We start from the raw sequence: 16,307 nt of genomic DNA, 5'->3' as shown, positions 1-16,307 counted from the left end.
CAGAGTGGATCCCTAGAGAAGGCAAGTGTGGCAGGGGGCGGCAGAAAGTTAGATGGGCAGATGAGATTAAGAAGCTTGCGGGGATAAATTGGTCACAGTTGGCACAGGACCGGGATAATTGGAGATTGATTAATGGGAGAGGCCTTTGCCCTGCAGTGGGCGTAGATAGGCTGGTGGTGATGATGTTCAGTCCTGCGCGTTTCCGCTGACTTCATTCATTGTTTTTGGGGGGGCAAGCAGTGCGTCTGAGCTGAAGAATGTGTTGTTGGGCAGGTTGGCACTGGGCTGGGGCACCCACTGCGGCATGAAGGGGCAGGCCCAGGTCGAGCCAGAACACAGGACGAGCGCTTGTCGCTTGTTCTGGCACAATCCTTTTCGTGGTGCAGTGTGTCCCCCAGCTCGGTGCCTACCACTACCACCTTGTCACGACCCCTGTTGTGATCACCCACGACATCGTGCGTTGTGATGGTCCTCCTAGATGCGAGTGCGAGAGTAAAACATCATGTTCCAAGTGTTGCCGTGTCTTCTGTTGTTGCAGAATTCTGGCCAGAAGAAGCGCACCCGCATAGAGTACACGGACGCCGAGAAGCCCTACAGCTGCGAGAGTGAGTGGTCTTCTCTTCCGGCACTCCGCGAAGTCCGTCGCCCCACCTCACCAATATCGTGCAGAAAAATGAGCCTCTGAGTGCTGTCTGGGGAAATCGATGGATGCGGAATAATGAGACGGCGAAACTTGCAGGGTGTTCTTATTCCGTGAAGTGTAATAGTGTAAACTGGACCAAAACTTGGTACTGCAGTCTTTTATAATGGGGGTAGTTCCTCTGCAGATGTAAATGTAGATTGGTTGCGGCCAGGCGGGGTGTGCCAATTCCAGTTGACAGCACAGTGCAAACACGAGGCCTCGGACAGTGCTGGCGTACTAAGGGAACGACTGCACTCCCAAACAGCTTTCAGGGAGGAGGATAAACTTCATTAGGAGCATCGTAATGTGGTGTGGGGTCCTCGGTCCATTTTGACGAATTCATAGCGCACAGAACGAGGACAAGAAAGGGGACACACAACACAGCGCTATGAAATAAAACTAGTTTTGGAAGTATAGCGCTGTGTTGTGTGTCCTCTTTCTTGCCCTCGTTCTGTGCGCTATGAATTCGTCAAAATCGCCACACCAACTTGCCCAAGGATCCGTCCTCAGTCCAGGACTCCATTGGAGACCAGCCTAAGCTGGGAATTGAGGCCGGAGCTAGACAGCTCCTTCTCCCACTGCTCAGGGGAAGGGTGCGCGATTCTTTGAATTTCGGGGTTTGCCGAACACTGCCATGCCACGTGGTACGGGGTGCTAGCAACAGCGCAAAATTTGCACAGCAGGAAGTACTGCGTTGGACGAAGCAAGTGGAGTTTGGTCGGATGGGGAGAGGTGTTTGTTTGGAGGAGCCAGAGGCAGTGCTCCTGCCCTTTGGTTAGAGATTCATGAGCGGGGGGGATAGATCATTCTTTGGCACTTATACTGGGTGTCTAGCGACTGGGAAAACAGGGAAAAGTCATGGAATTTTGCGCCACCTGGAAAAGTCGGGAAATTGTCAGGGAATTTTTCAATCAAGTAGTACCAGTCAGGGTACTGCCCACAGTTTGGGGCCTGCCCACAGTTTCATAATAGGGGAAACCAGAAACCAGTGTTGAGGGGCCCCCAAGAAGTTACCGAACGCAACACGTCCGCGCGCGACGAAAGCGTGAACTGCATGAAACGTTTTCTGGTTTTTCTGCAAGCAAAAACGCGCCGCGCACGCCTGAGGCGCGCTGACGCCGCCGCGAAAACCACCCGCACGGTGCGTGCCGAGCGGCAGGCGCCGGCAACAGGGCGGCTGCACCGCCCTATTGTGCGCCGAAATACAACTTTAATTCTTTTTGCTTTTGATACCCAAATGTGTGGACAATACAATGTTGGAAAGAAATTTTTCAAATGGATAAGTAAAGCTGTAGACTGGGCTAGTTGGTAATTCATAGTGAACAAATGTAGCGCAGCAGAAACACAAGAGACGGACAGAGTACACATGGACGAGCGCTCGTCTGTGTGTATTCTGTCCGTCTCTTGTGTTTCTGCTGCGCTACATTTGTTCACTTTCAAATGGAGGCTTTCGAAAACTATTATTGTGTTCAATTGAGACCACCTTTGAACCATTTCTGGCAGAGCACGGGAGGAGTGACGTTCATGGTGTTATAAAAGGACCAAAAATGTCTAAGTCAAAAGCATTATTCCAATGTTGTATTCTTTAGTCATTGGTCTGCCTAGCCACGGGGTAATCGCCATTCCGTATGGAGTGGTTCTTTTGTAATTGTGACCCAAAATAACGGCAATTATTTGTTAATTGTCTAAAAAAATAATCAACTTGCAAAACATCTAATTGCAGATTTGAAAACAGCTCAAAAACACCATAATGCTGTGCAGCTTTATTAAGATTGGTTAGTAAATAAAGAAAATAGCTCTAAGGCCAGCTTAAAGGAGCCATCTAGAGAAAACACAAGTTTAGTTCATTCAAAAGATTGCGTCGTTAGAATCATACTGACATTACTTTTAACGTAAATATTGCTCACATAAGCAACATAATTAGGAAGAAACGGAATAGCCATGCGACCCACTAGCTCATTTCCCGCATCAGAACCTATGATCTTGTGCCAGCAAGCTCAGTCATTGACGGAGGCCGGCGAAAGCAAACGCAAATTAGGCAGAGCTTATAAGTTTACCGAACGAGCTATTTGCACTTCAAGTTTAGGGCACGTTCTTGTTAAAGCAGTAAGAATGGTATGACAAACAGTGGAAGTTACGGAAGCACACCTAAACATAGAAGTACCGATGCGTACTGCTGTTGGTACTGCGCGCACTATGCTTGCTATGTTTAGCTGCACAGCACTGCGAGGCTTTGGGTTTGTCTCAGACGACACTGGCCGATTGACGCAAGCAATGGTGTCTTAGGTGACCCTATTTGTTGAGCGAGTACTCTGTTTCACGAAACGATTATGTTCTCCCTGAACAAAAAGAAGGCATGTTTAAATACGGTCAAAAACGAACCAAAGGCAGCAAACGGCTCGCCACGGTATGGTGGCGCCATCTAGGTTGACTAAGGGTAAACAAGGCTTCCCAATCGGCTGCAGAGCGGTCGGTTCCTCTGATGTCATTGCAAACCCCGAAAATGCACGATTTGGCGTGAAAATCAAAATTTTAACGTACATTAATTAATTTCCCAGTGAATAAAGCATCGTTTGCATTTGGACAAGCGCTGGGGCACTGCAAAACACGAAATCTTTCGAATAACACAAACTTGTATTTTGTCTTCATGGCTCCTTTAAGCCCCGTTCCAATTTGAATGAAGCCGGCGACAGACAGTGTTGAAGTCGACGACAATGTGGGCTACCTTCCTGTCTAAAGTAAAAAAGGGCAACCTGTATCTGTACTGGTGTTGCAACAATCGTGTCCTTTCACTGAAATGTGTTGTGTAAGGTACTGTTTGCACGGATGCTTGTCCTGACTTATTTGTTTGCCTAGTTTTTGTTGCGATCTGATGTTTGTCTTTTCCTCAAGTTGGCTTCCGTTTGTGAGCGTGTGTGTTACCATCTTTTGTTCTGGGGTGCTGCCTGCAGTGTCCCGTTCCCGATCTTGTTGCTGTAGACGTGCATGCAGAGCGCCTCCTAACCTGCCCACCATGCTGTCAGTGAACTGGAAGGTCCAAACAGTGGCTAGTTTAAAAACTGCTTTTGAGGGCCAAAAATTTAACAAAGAATCATTTTTTTTGTAATAATTTCATTTACAGTCTACAGGTCTTGAAGGATGTACCTGCAAAATATTATAGCTGTAACATAAGTATTTACAATGCTGTCGCCTCTTGAAGTTGCCTAGATGACCATTTTCACCTATGTTTCCAATCTTCATGCCTTGTTTTATCAGGACCACTTTTTTCCCCACAACGTCAACTGTTGGGTACAGTATCTAGGGATGTACTGGTCAGATTTGTATCATTTTTGCGGCATTCGAAAGCTTAGGAACTGAACAGTGCAATAAAAGCACAAAAACCTAGAAGTTTTTTTTTGCAAGCACAATTTTTCACACTGTTTGTTTTACGAAAACATTGGGACTTGATGACCTGACTTTTCATAAGTTTACTGCAGTTGCAGAAACAACGTTAAAATTACTGCTGTGGTATAGTTGCTCTCCCTGGTCTTTGTAGAGGACAAAGGAATAGAAAGTATTCGGGTACTTCGTAGGTACAGTAAAACCTCATAACAAGAGACACTGTTACAAGAGACACTTGAATAAAAGTGGTTTGGTTGGTTTTCCTATGTTCGTGATGTTAGCAACATTGCATACAAGAAAGAGAGCTTGGTTAGAAGAGACACATTTTCTGGTTTCCTTGAGTGTCTCTTGTAACGCGGTTTTGCTGTAGATAACAAAAAATTGCCCGATGTGGTTAACCCCGTGACCTGCTATCCTGCCCTTCCCTTGCAGTCTGCGGTGTGCGGTACAAGACGCGTCCGGGCCTGTCGTACCACTACGCGCACAGCCACATTGCGGGCAGCAGCAGCAGCAGCAGCAGTGGCGGGGACCGCGGAGGAGACCGGGGGGGAGACCGTGGGGGCGGAGATCGATCGGGAGGAGGAGCAGGAGGAGGAGGAGGGGGAGGGAGCAGCGCTGCGGCTGCCACCTCTGCCACCAGCAGCACCATGGCCGACCACCACGCCCCACCGGCTGCATCCCACCAGGTGGGCGAGGGAGGACCATGGGGTTTCTTTTAAGTGTTTGCCAAGTGCACCCTGCAGCAGCAGACTGAGTGAGCTCCGAGGTTACGGACCAACGTCGTAGCTGAAAATAGTCGGCTGTGACGACGCAACTGTAACAATGTGGTATCTTGGACTCGGTGCAGTCCGGTACATCGTGTGTGGCACATCTGCGTCGCTGTACAAACCGAGGGAGATAACCGCGCTTGTGTGGCCCTCATTTTTCGGCGCACGTGCTCGCCGCTACTGGTGGGTGGTTGGCCAGACATTCAGATTAGCGTGGCGCATATGCAGTGAGGCTGCTGTGGACGGACGTAGGAGTAGCGTTTCTCTAAGCGTGTCGGCTTTCCGTGGCCTTCGGGCTGTTGTGCCCTTGGCTGCGCAAGTCATGCGAGCAAAGGCAGCAGCCTGAGACCCTTTCGCGTCCCTCGAAGGTGAAATTCGGAGGGCACTGTGGACGTGTGCAATGTGTCCAAAAGACTGACAGCCAAATGGCATTAACTTCTGCTGTTTCTTGAAACGCAGGCACACATTGGCCGTCCACACTGGCAAGGTGTCGTGACGAGATATTGTTCATGCATTGAACACCACCAGAAATCTTTCCCACCTAAGCAGGGCGGTATTAGATGTTCAGCGCAAATAGTGGTGGGAGGACTTTCGCACTGTGAAATATTTTAATGCTTTGACGAAGTGGAAGGTGTCATTATAAAGGCACTAATGCCTAACCTGCTCAGGTTAGATGGAATAAATGTTTCAACCAGCAGTCCACGATAGCCATCCACCGGCCAACAGGTTGGCCGAGTAGTTATCGTTTAGGGAGGAGAAGAAATTCTTTTAAGGGGGACAGTTTGCTTGTAGTGCAATAAATTTTTAGCACTTTGTAAAATTTCAGTTTGTAAAATGATTTGCAGCAAGCTGTAAAATTAGTTCCAAGTGGTGCATTAAAGGAACCGCTTCTCTTTCGCATTCACCAGTAATTCATAGTGTTGGAAAATTCAAAGATTACATTGCTATGGCTAGCACTGTTTCGTCTATTGTTCTTCCAAAAATGGCTAGTGATCTCTAATTATCTCGGTAATGTACTTCACTTACCCAAAAATAATACCATATTTTAAACTAGTGATGGAAAAGCAGACAGACTGACAAGTTTCACAGTCTACTTAAAAATTAAAGAAGTTTTTTTAAGAGCAGTGTACCCCCTCAAGCTGGCAAGTATCTGCAAGTAATCAGCTTTGTAGGTGTCTTGCCCAACGCCGCCTTGATAAAAAGAAAAGAACTTGATAAAAATTGGTATGTCTGTTATCTGGATAAACACAAGGCACTTGCACGGTACTTTTGCTTAGTTAGAATACCTGGTCAATCATGCGAATAATATGCTAGGATATTGTTTCCCCTTGTTTTGTGTATGCAAACATTTAATTTAACAAATTTCTCCTAAACATGTGAAGTAGCTTCTGTTTTTTGCACAAGAACCTATGAAAAATTGAGGCCTGTAAAAAAAATTGATTTTTGATGTCCGATTCCATATTCAGCATTTTTTCTTCCAAATTCGATTTGATATTCGATTCAACAGTTGCTATTCAGTATTCGCACGCCCTTAGTTATAGCAGGCATTCGGGCACCAAATACACGATTCACACACATGGTTGATCACCCTATCTTTCTGATTCATTGGACCTCTTTCATAGCATACATCGGATGTAGAAGATGGTTGTAAGGACAACTTATTCTTGAATTTCAATCAACAATTTCGCTTGGCACAGATGTTTTAACGTTAGATTCGGTACCACCAGTCACTAACGGCCGTTGCATCCGTTGTGGGGACAAAAGCGGAGGACAGGCTCGGGCAGTGTGTATTTAATAAAACTTCAGCAGACAAACGCAGAGTGCTTTATTCGGCTACGAAACGATCATGAGAGGCCCTGGCAATGAAAATGCATTGTACGGAAATGCATTGGCGCCTGCACGAGCCAAGAATATCCGAGACACGCGTTGAGCTCTCGTCATCACGTAGCTCGCAGTCTCAAAGCGTCGCAGATGTTGATTTCGCAACCATGATGAATAGGAAGAGTGCATAGCGGAGGAATTTGTGTGCTCCTAGTATTAGTCTGGCTTGCGGGCTCAACATCTGCGATGCTGCTTCTTGTGCACACAGCGGGAGAAGGGAAAGCTTGAAGAAGTTGTCGTAAGAAAACATGACGTACACAGCCATCAAGCGAGCGAAGATTCAGAACCACTTCATATATTGTGGTGGCGAAACATGAATAGACCGACTGCAACATGCTGTAGTCATGCGAGGCCAGCAAATGTGAGACTATAAGATGGAGCTGCAGCGTGGCCACTGTCACCCCTGAAGAAGAAGCCGAGCCGGCTTCGAAACGTCGGGTTTTTTGCCTTTTTGCATTGTATTGGTTGGAGCCTAATTAATCTCAGTTCAGTAACTTCCCAACCAGACAGAAGTCTGGCGAAATGTTCACTTTCAAATGTAGTCATCCTCAATGCTTATTGCAGTCATAAGGGGCCCATGGGTCGATCAGCAAATGAAAAAGCATGGTACCCTGCTTATCCTCGGTATTCAATAGCGTGAAATGCATGCAGGCAACCAAGTGTGCGCCGCCATATCTGTGGCCAAGCGTCTGTGCTAGGCGACGTTGTGCGCACGGCACCCCTCTTCTCCTCCATGCAGCCTAGTGAGTGCGCCGTCACTCATTACGTCGGGCTCCGCGGGATGGCGGCACTTGTTTGTGATAAGCACGACTGAAACACATGACTGTGTTTCACGTTATGAACTCTTCGCCGAACACAAAGTATTGTGTCGAGTTCACTGTGAGTGCGATTAATAACATCTCTGTTGGCGCCACAGTTAGGATTGGAACGGAGCAGGTGATGCAAGCCGGTGTCTTTTTTTTCTTCGGCGTGCGGCCGCAGTGGCCCAGGCTGCGCCGTGTCCGTGGCGCATCGGCCATGTCTGTGGCCGTTTCCAGTGTTGCCAAGCGAAGGAATCGACCGCTAAACTTTTCAACGAATACCGTCTATAAGAGAGAAAAGCTGCTACCCAGTCAGTGCATCTCACGCAGGGAGTCAACTGTACAACCATTTTGAAGCATACAATGGGCTGGGAAAAGCTCTCGATTGCAGGGGTTATGGAAAGAGGGGCCGTTGTCCTGCACTAAACATGAAATGCCTGTGTGTACGAGATTTTGGTGCGTGTAAAGGATCTCCAGGTGGTCAAAATTAATCCAAAGGCCTCCCCTATGGCATGCTTCATCGCCTGTGTAGCGTCGGCGTGTTAAACCCCACACTCAATCAATCAATCAATCAATCAACAGTGCGAAACGTTAGCTGCACGTTGCGTTCAGCAGTGCACATGACATTCACGTGCGACATCTGCGGCCTGAATGTGCCAATGTACAACACAGATGACATTATCAGTATGGCATGAATGCATTTACCGTATTTACTCGAATCTAACGCGCACCTTTTTTCCGATATATCGGGTCCAAAAATTGGGTGCGCGTTAGAATCGAGTACGACCCTAAATCTCCGATATCATATCGCCATCGGCATTTCAAAATGGCCGCCTCGTACGCACTTCAGCCTAGCTGTCTATGCCTAGCTGCAGTAGCGTGGTAGCGTCCTCCGTGTGCTGTGGTAGTACATGTGCTTAGGTTAGTCTACCCGTTTTCTGCGTTGGATCTACCAGCATGGACGTGCCGACAGCGAAGATACGCCGAGTTCATCATGATGCCGCTTTTAAAAGGAAAGTCATAATGTGTGCGGAGACGGACGGAAATCGGGCCGCATCACGCGCATTCGGAGTTCCGGAAACATGCGTGCGGGACTGGCGCAAGCAGCAGGAGACTATTTTCGCCAGCAAGGCTACACGAAAGGGCTTCAGTGGACCGAAGCAGGGCCGGTTCGCCGAAATAGAAGAGCGGCTCGCAGAATACGTTCAAGAGCAGCGAGCGGCGCAGCGGCCCGTGACGACCGAGCTGCTCAAAGTCCGGGCGATGCAGTTAGCCCTACAAACAGGGCTAACGCGGAGCGATTTCAAAGCGAGCAGGTGCTGGCTGACAAATTTTATGAAGAGAAAAGGCTTTTCTCTTCGAAGGCGGACGGGGATATGCCAGAAGTTGCCTGAAGAATACGAAGAAAAGCTGCACAGTTTTCAGCGGTTCGTTTTGAGCTTGCGCCGCAGGCACGGCTACCACCTCGGCCAAATTGGAAATGCCGACCAGACACCGCTCTACTTCGACATGCCTGCCACCACAACCGTTGAAAAGAAGGGGGCGAAGCAAGTGCGCGTGTTGTCTTCCGGCCACGAAAAAACACGCGTCACCGCAATGCTTTGTTGCACCGCGGATGGACACAAGCTGCCCCCGTATCTTATATTCAGACGCAAGACGCTCCCGAAGGGAATCGTGTTTCCGAGTGGCGTGATTGTGCGCGCAAATGAAAAAGGTTGGATGACGACGGACTTGGTCGCCGACTGGATTGATCACGTCTGGCGCAAGAGGCCCGGCGGCAGTTTGGGCCTGCGTGCGATGCTTGTGCTCGACGCGTTCAGGTGCCATCTCGACCAACGCATCAAAGACAAGCTCGCTGCGTGCAACACTGACCTTGTCGTGATACCAGGCGGCATGACATCGCAGCTCCAGCCGCTCGATGTCTGTTTAAACAAGCCGGTTAAAGATAGGATTCGGGCGCTCTACACCGAATGGCTTGTGAGTGGCTGCCATGAATTCACTCCTAGCAATAGAATGAAACGTGCCACGCTGCAAGACTTTACTGGATGGGCGAAAGATGCGTGGTCCACGATACCGTCCGCCATGGTCAGCAAGGCCTTTAAAAAATGTGGGATATCGAATTCCATGGACGGCACCGAGGATGAAATGCTTTGGTCGGTCGACAGCGATAAGGAGTTGTCCGACAGCGACGACGAGTGAACCTTGTGCCGGCGTAGAACATTCTTGACAAGATGGGCCGTTTCCTTTTGTGTGTGTGTGTTTTTTTTATCACAACTTCAGTGCATCGAGATTAAATCTTTGTTTTTCCAAACGAGACAAAGTTGCATTGCTGTATGAAAGCGTGAGGTGCGCGGTACATTTTTTTTTTTTTTTGGTCACGGAAAACGGGTGCGCATTACAATCAAGATTTTTTTTTTTTTTCGGGGGGGAGGTCACGAAAAACGGGTGCGCGTTACAATCGAGGGCGCGTTAGATTCGAGTAAATACGGTATATGTTACGTGTATTAGGTGGTGATGCCGGTGACGCTACATGTGAGCCCCCCGTGTCTCAATGCAGGAGGACAGCGGTGGGTCGAGCAGCGCCCCCTCGGGCGACGGCCCATACGGGGGCAGTGCGGCCGCCCCCCGCGGGGGGGGTCCCTCGGGGGACAGCCCCCTGGCAGGCCTGCGCAAGTTCCAGGACTCGTTCCTCTCCTTCCTCAAGACGCCCCAGCAGGGGGGCCCCCCCTCGGAGGAGCCGCAGGGGGGGCCGCCCCCTCCGGGGGGGGCTGGCCACCCCCTGGGGGGGCTGCCCCCACAGGCGCAGGGGGGCGGGCCCGGCCAGCAGCGCAGCGCCAGCGGCAAGCCCCTGGCCAACCCGAGCCCCTACTGCGACTTCTGCCTGGGCGACAACGGCGAGAACAAGAAGACCCGGCAGCCCGAGGAGCTCGTCTCCTGCTCCGACTGCGGACGCTCAGGTACTGCTACTGCGGCGGCAAAAAGGCCGGCACCCAGGGGACTCTGTTGTTGGCGAGGGAAGGGAAATTCGCAGGTGACGCGGTGATTGCGGAAGCAGCTGCAGTGTTCGATTGCTGAACTCGGCCTTTCCTTTTTTTGCCGCCATCTTTTTCCCTTTGCTTCAAATCTTCTGTCATTTGCAGGAGAACCCCGCTGAGTTAATTTAGAACCCCACTGAGTTACCAGCGGGCGGCAGAAAGTTAGATGGGCCGATGAGATCAAGAAGTTTGGGGAAATAAATTGGTCGGACTGAGCACAGGACCGGGATAATGGGAGATTCGTGGGAGAGGTCTTTGCCCTGCAGTGGGCGTAGATAGGCTGGTGGTGATGATGATGATGATGGTGAGTTAATTTTCACTGTACCTTAAAAGGGCTGTGAAGACAAAATCCAAGTTTGGTTCATTCAAAAGATTGCCTTGTTAGAATCATGCTGACACCACTTTTAGCATAAACTTCGCTCAAATAAGCTGTGTAATTAGGAAAAAAGAGAAAGGCCATGCGACCCACTCACTCATTTCCTGCAACAGAAACTATGATGTCATACCAGCCACCTCTGCGACTGGCGGAGGACGGCAAATGCAAATTAGGCAGGGCTTATAAGCTTGCTGCATTAGCTACTTGTGCTTAAATTTAGCGCACATTTTTTTTATATCAGTAAGAATGGTTGGACAAATAGTGCAAGTTACGAAAGTACGTGTAAACATTGAAGTACCGATGCGTACTGCTGTTGGTACACTACGCACTATGCTTGGTTTAGATTCACAGCTCTGCGGGGCTTTGGGGTTGTCTCAGACAACACTGGCCGATTGACGCAAGCAACGGTCTCTTAACATGACTATATTTGTCAAGCGATCACCATGTTTTACAAAATGGTTATTTTCTCCATGAACAAAAATAAGCCAGGTTTAAATAGGGTCACAAGCAAACCAAAGGCACAAAACGGCTTGCCGCGGTGTGGTGGCACCATCTAGGTTGACTAGCAGTAAACAAGTCTCCGCTCCTCACCAAGTTCAGCTGAAAGACCACTTCTTATGATGCCAATGCAAATGTCGTTCAAACACACGTTTTGGCGTGAGAATCAAACTTTCAGCTTCAACTGATTAATTTCACAGTGAATAAAGTATCGCTTGCTACCGGACAAGTGCTGGGAGCACTGTGGAATGTGAAATCTTTTGAATAAAACAAACTTGTATTTTGTCTTCATGGCCTCTTTAAAAAAGAAATGCTAAGCTAAAGAACTGGGCAAAAAAAAAAAAAAAAAAGTCTGTCTTCGTGAAGTGAACGCAACTATATTGCATGCCTAGCCCTTGAAAAACTTGCGCAACGTTTTGTCACGACCAATCAGCGTGACGCGCATTTCTTGCAGCGCTATGTGGACTTGTATGTCATCACTCAAATGGGCTAATGCCTGAACGGGCATAACTCAGTCCTGATCGGGTCAGTGGTTAGAACCTCAAGGTAGCGTTGGCATTGTCCACAGAAGGGTAATCACCATCAGCGATCCCATTAGCACCAACAGTTTCCATGCACGTGTGAAGCTCGTAGCAGTGTTCAAGGGCTTCATCACCCGCAGTTTCGTCTGTGCAATCAGTGCTGCCGAAACATTCAGCGAAGCAGTTTGCAACTGTAGCAGCGGTGAGGGCACTCCAAGTTGAGGCCAAGTAACCCATCTCGCTTAAAGGGACCCTGCAATACTTACCATTGACTACTCGGGATGTATTTTGGGGCAAAGTCTATTGTCCCAGCAATCTCCTCCCTCAAGAATTATGAAAAAAGTTATTTCCTTGGCGCACTATTTTTGCGATAGTGATCTGGGAGTCCAAATAGCGGCAAAAAATTGTCACTTTTCGAGATCCACTGATGGGTATAGATGAGTAGTTTGTGTCTGTTTCCTGCGACGCATTTTTAGCAACCACATATATAGATTTGTATATTGTCTGGCCTTTTAATTCGCCAGTTCTGTGTCACAGCTCGTGCCTCAACTGTTAAGCCACACACACGCAATAAAAATTCCCCCGCATTTCCCCAAAGGGGAGTATGAGGAAGTGCGAAGCACGGGGTGATGCTATGAGGGGGAGTTTGTTGAAGTTTGGTGGCTTTTTGCACGCCGCAGCTCGCTTCGCCCGCTTGCATTCGGCATCGCGAGCCTTCATTTCGGGATCGGCAGCCATCGAGACTGCAGAACTAGACGACCGCTCTCGACGAAGACGCGCGCGCGACTAACTGCAGAGCCGAGCCGAGCGAGGAGACTGTAGCGAGAGAGCACGCGCGCGCCGACCCACGGAGGTCTGGCCGTTTATTGCTGCATATATAGGGGAGTGTGCCGCGCCGAGCCAGGCGACTGAGAGAGAGTAGGCGCGGGGCGAGCGCGGCGAGCGAAGGGGAGAGGGCAGCGAACGCGCGCAACGGCGCAGCGGCAGCCGCGCGAGGGGAGAGGAGGCGCGAGCGCGTGACGTCACGGCGCGCGGAAGGGGAGGGAGCGCGTGACGTCACGGCGAGAGCGCGCGCCATCACATGGTGTAGTGACGTCACTGCGCCGTTGCTAAGGAGAGGAGGGCGCGATAACACCTGCGGGCGACGGACGGCGGTGGAAGGAGTAGGTCCGACTAAGAAGTGCTTCGCACTTAAAAGTATACAAATGTATAAACAAGAAACAGCAGGAATAAAAATATAAATAGTAGAACACAAGTTGCAAAACGCCGCCTCGCGTACTACAACGCTTCGTATTGAAAAACATACCTTTCGCCCCGTTTCTGGTCCTTCTGGACAATCCAGGTTGTGTTGGTGCACCCGCTCTACGTGTCCATGAAGGAGTTGACTGCTACTTTGTCAGACAGGTTCGCGCGGAACACAGACTCGTGATTTGTTGACGCGATCTCGAGTGGCTGCTCGTGCTTATCCATGAAGCAGAAGTTATAAGCTTTGGGACCATCGCGTGAATACGCGGGGGACGCGCGTGGCGCACACAATTATGAGAACGGACCTTGTGATGGGCAGTTCTGCGCTAGTGCGACGCACAGACGAGTATGGCGAATAACACGCTCGGTGATGTTCGTAGCAGACGAGCGACCGACATACACGTATGCTTTCGACCGAATGAGAGCTAACGTTCTGCGCTTCGGTAAGTAGTTCAAAGGAGCACCCAAGACCAAAAAATCGATTTTGTAGAATTCAAATTTGGCGCCCTTCGAAGACCGCCTCATAGTCTCTACAATGGCAGAAAGAGGGCGCCAGGAGTCCGCTAGAAGTAGGAGTTCCTGTATAAACATCCCCCTCGCGAGGGGCATGATCAAATGCAGAGCATTTCCGGGGGCGCACGGCGTTAAGTAGTTTGCGTTACGCTAATGTAGTTGCACTTGTGGCAACTGCTGACGAGAGAGCGCTCGTCAGCAGTAATTTGAATGAGTCAACGATATAAGGCGCGTTCATAGCGTCCCGATCTATGTCGGCTTTGTGGCGCAGTCGGTAGAGCACCATGCACATTGCGTCCTGCCCGCATGGTCGAGGGATCGGAACCTGGCGCCGGATAGTATTTTCTTTTATATAGTGTAGGGGGAGGGGTGCGGACAACGATGGTGCGGACTACGACGGGACAACGCGGGTGACATCGTGAGTTACTGAAACGCTCTGCATTTAAAATCCGTTCATTATCACCGAAACTATGCGCGACGAGAAATCGTGCATAATCGTTCCCTCTCAACTCGACTGCGGACAATGCGACGAAAGCTGCGTGCTCTCTCCCGGAGAGGGGGGCGGCTCCTGGCGTTCTCTTCCACGGCCTTCGACATATCATACGCCGGGGAGTTTTCTCCTTTTCTCAGCAATGTGGAGGGCTCTATTTCCAGTCTGCTGCCACTGCAAAGCAGGCATAGCTGCCTGCTCGCAAGTGCGTGCTCAGGCTGGTAGGGCGTTTTTGAGGCAATAAACGTTTCTTGTCAAGTGGTGTCGTTGAAAGGGGAGTATTGAGTCCGTCACTGAATCTCCGTGTGCACCCAAAACACAAAAGAGACACCAAAACTATGCGTACAGGTTCACGCATAGAAGAGGTTCGTACACAGCGCCGGTGACGTCGGATCATGACAGGAAATGCGAGAAATAAGCCGCAAAGTTGACCAGTGACAGCCAATAGGCAGCCATGGCCTCAATGACGTCGTTTAGGCCATGCCAGGGGTGCATAATGAGGAGAACTGAAGAGAGCGCGATTGGTTTTTGCGCATCTTTCACAGCGATTTTCGTGGGAACCGCTTCACATGCGCGTGCAATACTTTGGCTGAGGTATTCCTGGCAGTGTAACCTAAACGTCGTGCGGGTTTACTTGCACTGTGCAAAGAGTGTTGCAGGGTCCCTTTAAGGTGATGAGGCCTGTCAGCTGCTTTGCACGCTCCACACTATCGAGCGAACACTTGACAGTGTGCTTCCAATAAAAACGCTTTACGTTCTCAATCGCACCAGCATCCAAGGACTGTAGGTGGCTGGCCGTGTTGGCGAGGAGGTGACGAGGTATCTTCGCATGTGCACAGCAGTTATCCAAAGAGTAAAAAAGAATGGCTCTGCTGTCCCGAGAGCCCATCTTACAGCCTGTGCAAGCCAGGAACGCCTCAAAGGGCAAGCAATCGAAGCCTCGGGATTTTAAAATAGCTACAGTGTCGGAAGAAATAAGGACAGGAGAAAGAACGATGGGATGAGCGCTGACTCTTCTGATGTCCTCGTTTTTTTCATGCTGATCAATTTTAAGATGAACTACCAAGTTGCCCAACAGTACGGCTTGGAATTGTTTTTGTAATGGCAGCAGGACAGGTGGTGCGTATTCTTTAGGCAGCGAGGGTTTCCAAACTTTCCCGCAACCAAGGGCTTGATCATTTCCGACCTGTTGCAGCTGCAACAGAGGAGCACCATGAGACGCTGCTTGCTGCATTTCCAGCTGTAGCAGGCCTTGCCTTTAAAGGGACCCTGCAACACTCGTTGTGCAGTGCAAGCAAACCTGCGCGACGTTTAGATTACACTGCCAGGAATACCTGGGCCAAATGTTACACGCGCATGTGAAGCGGTGAATGCGCAAATCGCTGTGAAACAAGCGGAAAAACCAACCGCTCTCTCTTCAATTCTCCTCATTATGCACCCCTGGCATGGCCTAAACGACGTCATTTGGGCCATGGCTGTCCTATTGGCTGTCGCTGGTGAGCTTCGTGGCTTATTTCTCGCATTTCCTGTGACAATCCGCCGTTGTCGGCGCTCTGTACCAACCTCTTCTATGCCTGAACCTGTACGCATACATTTAGCGTTTCATTTGTTTAGAGTGGCGTGGAGTTTGAGTGACGGACTTAATACTTTATTTCCAATGAAACCACTCAACAACAAACGTTTATTGTTTCACAAACGCCCTACCAGCCCGAGCGTGCGCTTGCGAGCAGGCACCCATGCCTGCTTTTTTGTGACACCAGACTGGAAATAGACCCCTCCACCTTGCGGAGAAAAGGAGAAAACTCGCCGACCTGTGATATATAGAAGGCCCCCGAACACAACACCACAAGCCGCCCCCCTCTCCGGGAGAGAGCGCGCAGCTTTCGCCGCATTGTCAGCTGTCGAGTTGAGAGGGAACAATTATGTGCAATTTCTCATCACATGTACTTTCGATGATAATGTCGGGATTTTCATAATTCTTGTGGGAGGAGGTTAATGACGTCACTTTACCTCAAAATACATTCCCATTAGTCGATGGTAAGTGCTGCAGGATCCCCTTAAGGCTCGATATCTTGTTTGGCCCCAGCTTGAAGAAAAAGGCTGGCATTGTCCGCACTG

At 49.7% G+C, this 16,307-nt stretch overlaps 1 protein-coding gene across 1 annotated transcript in view; it reads left to right on the top strand.

The window, feature by feature from the left end:
* Positions 1-16,307, top strand: part of D4 (double PHD fingers d4) — a 42,066-nt gene that overhangs the window by 15,070 nt on the left and 10,689 nt on the right. The window contains exons 5-7 of the mRNA XM_077694795.1: positions 539-605; positions 4,496-4,749; positions 10,069-10,468. Of these exons, the coding sequence (XP_077550921.1) occupies positions 539-605; positions 4,496-4,749; positions 10,069-10,468 (721 nt within the window). The remainder of the gene's footprint in view (positions 1-538; positions 606-4,495; positions 4,750-10,068; positions 10,469-16,307) is intronic.

This window comes from Haemaphysalis longicornis, unplaced genomic scaffold (assembly GCF_048455015.1).
Source record: "Haemaphysalis longicornis isolate Haplotype H1 unplaced genomic scaffold, Haemaphysalis longicornis Haplotype H1 scaffold_13, whole genome shotgun sequence".
NCBI lineage: Eukaryota > Metazoa > Arthropoda > Arachnida > Ixodida > Ixodidae > Haemaphysalis > Haemaphysalis longicornis.
The sequence above is the reverse complement of the archived record's forward strand: the minus strand, read 5'-3'. Positions and strand labels throughout refer to the sequence as shown.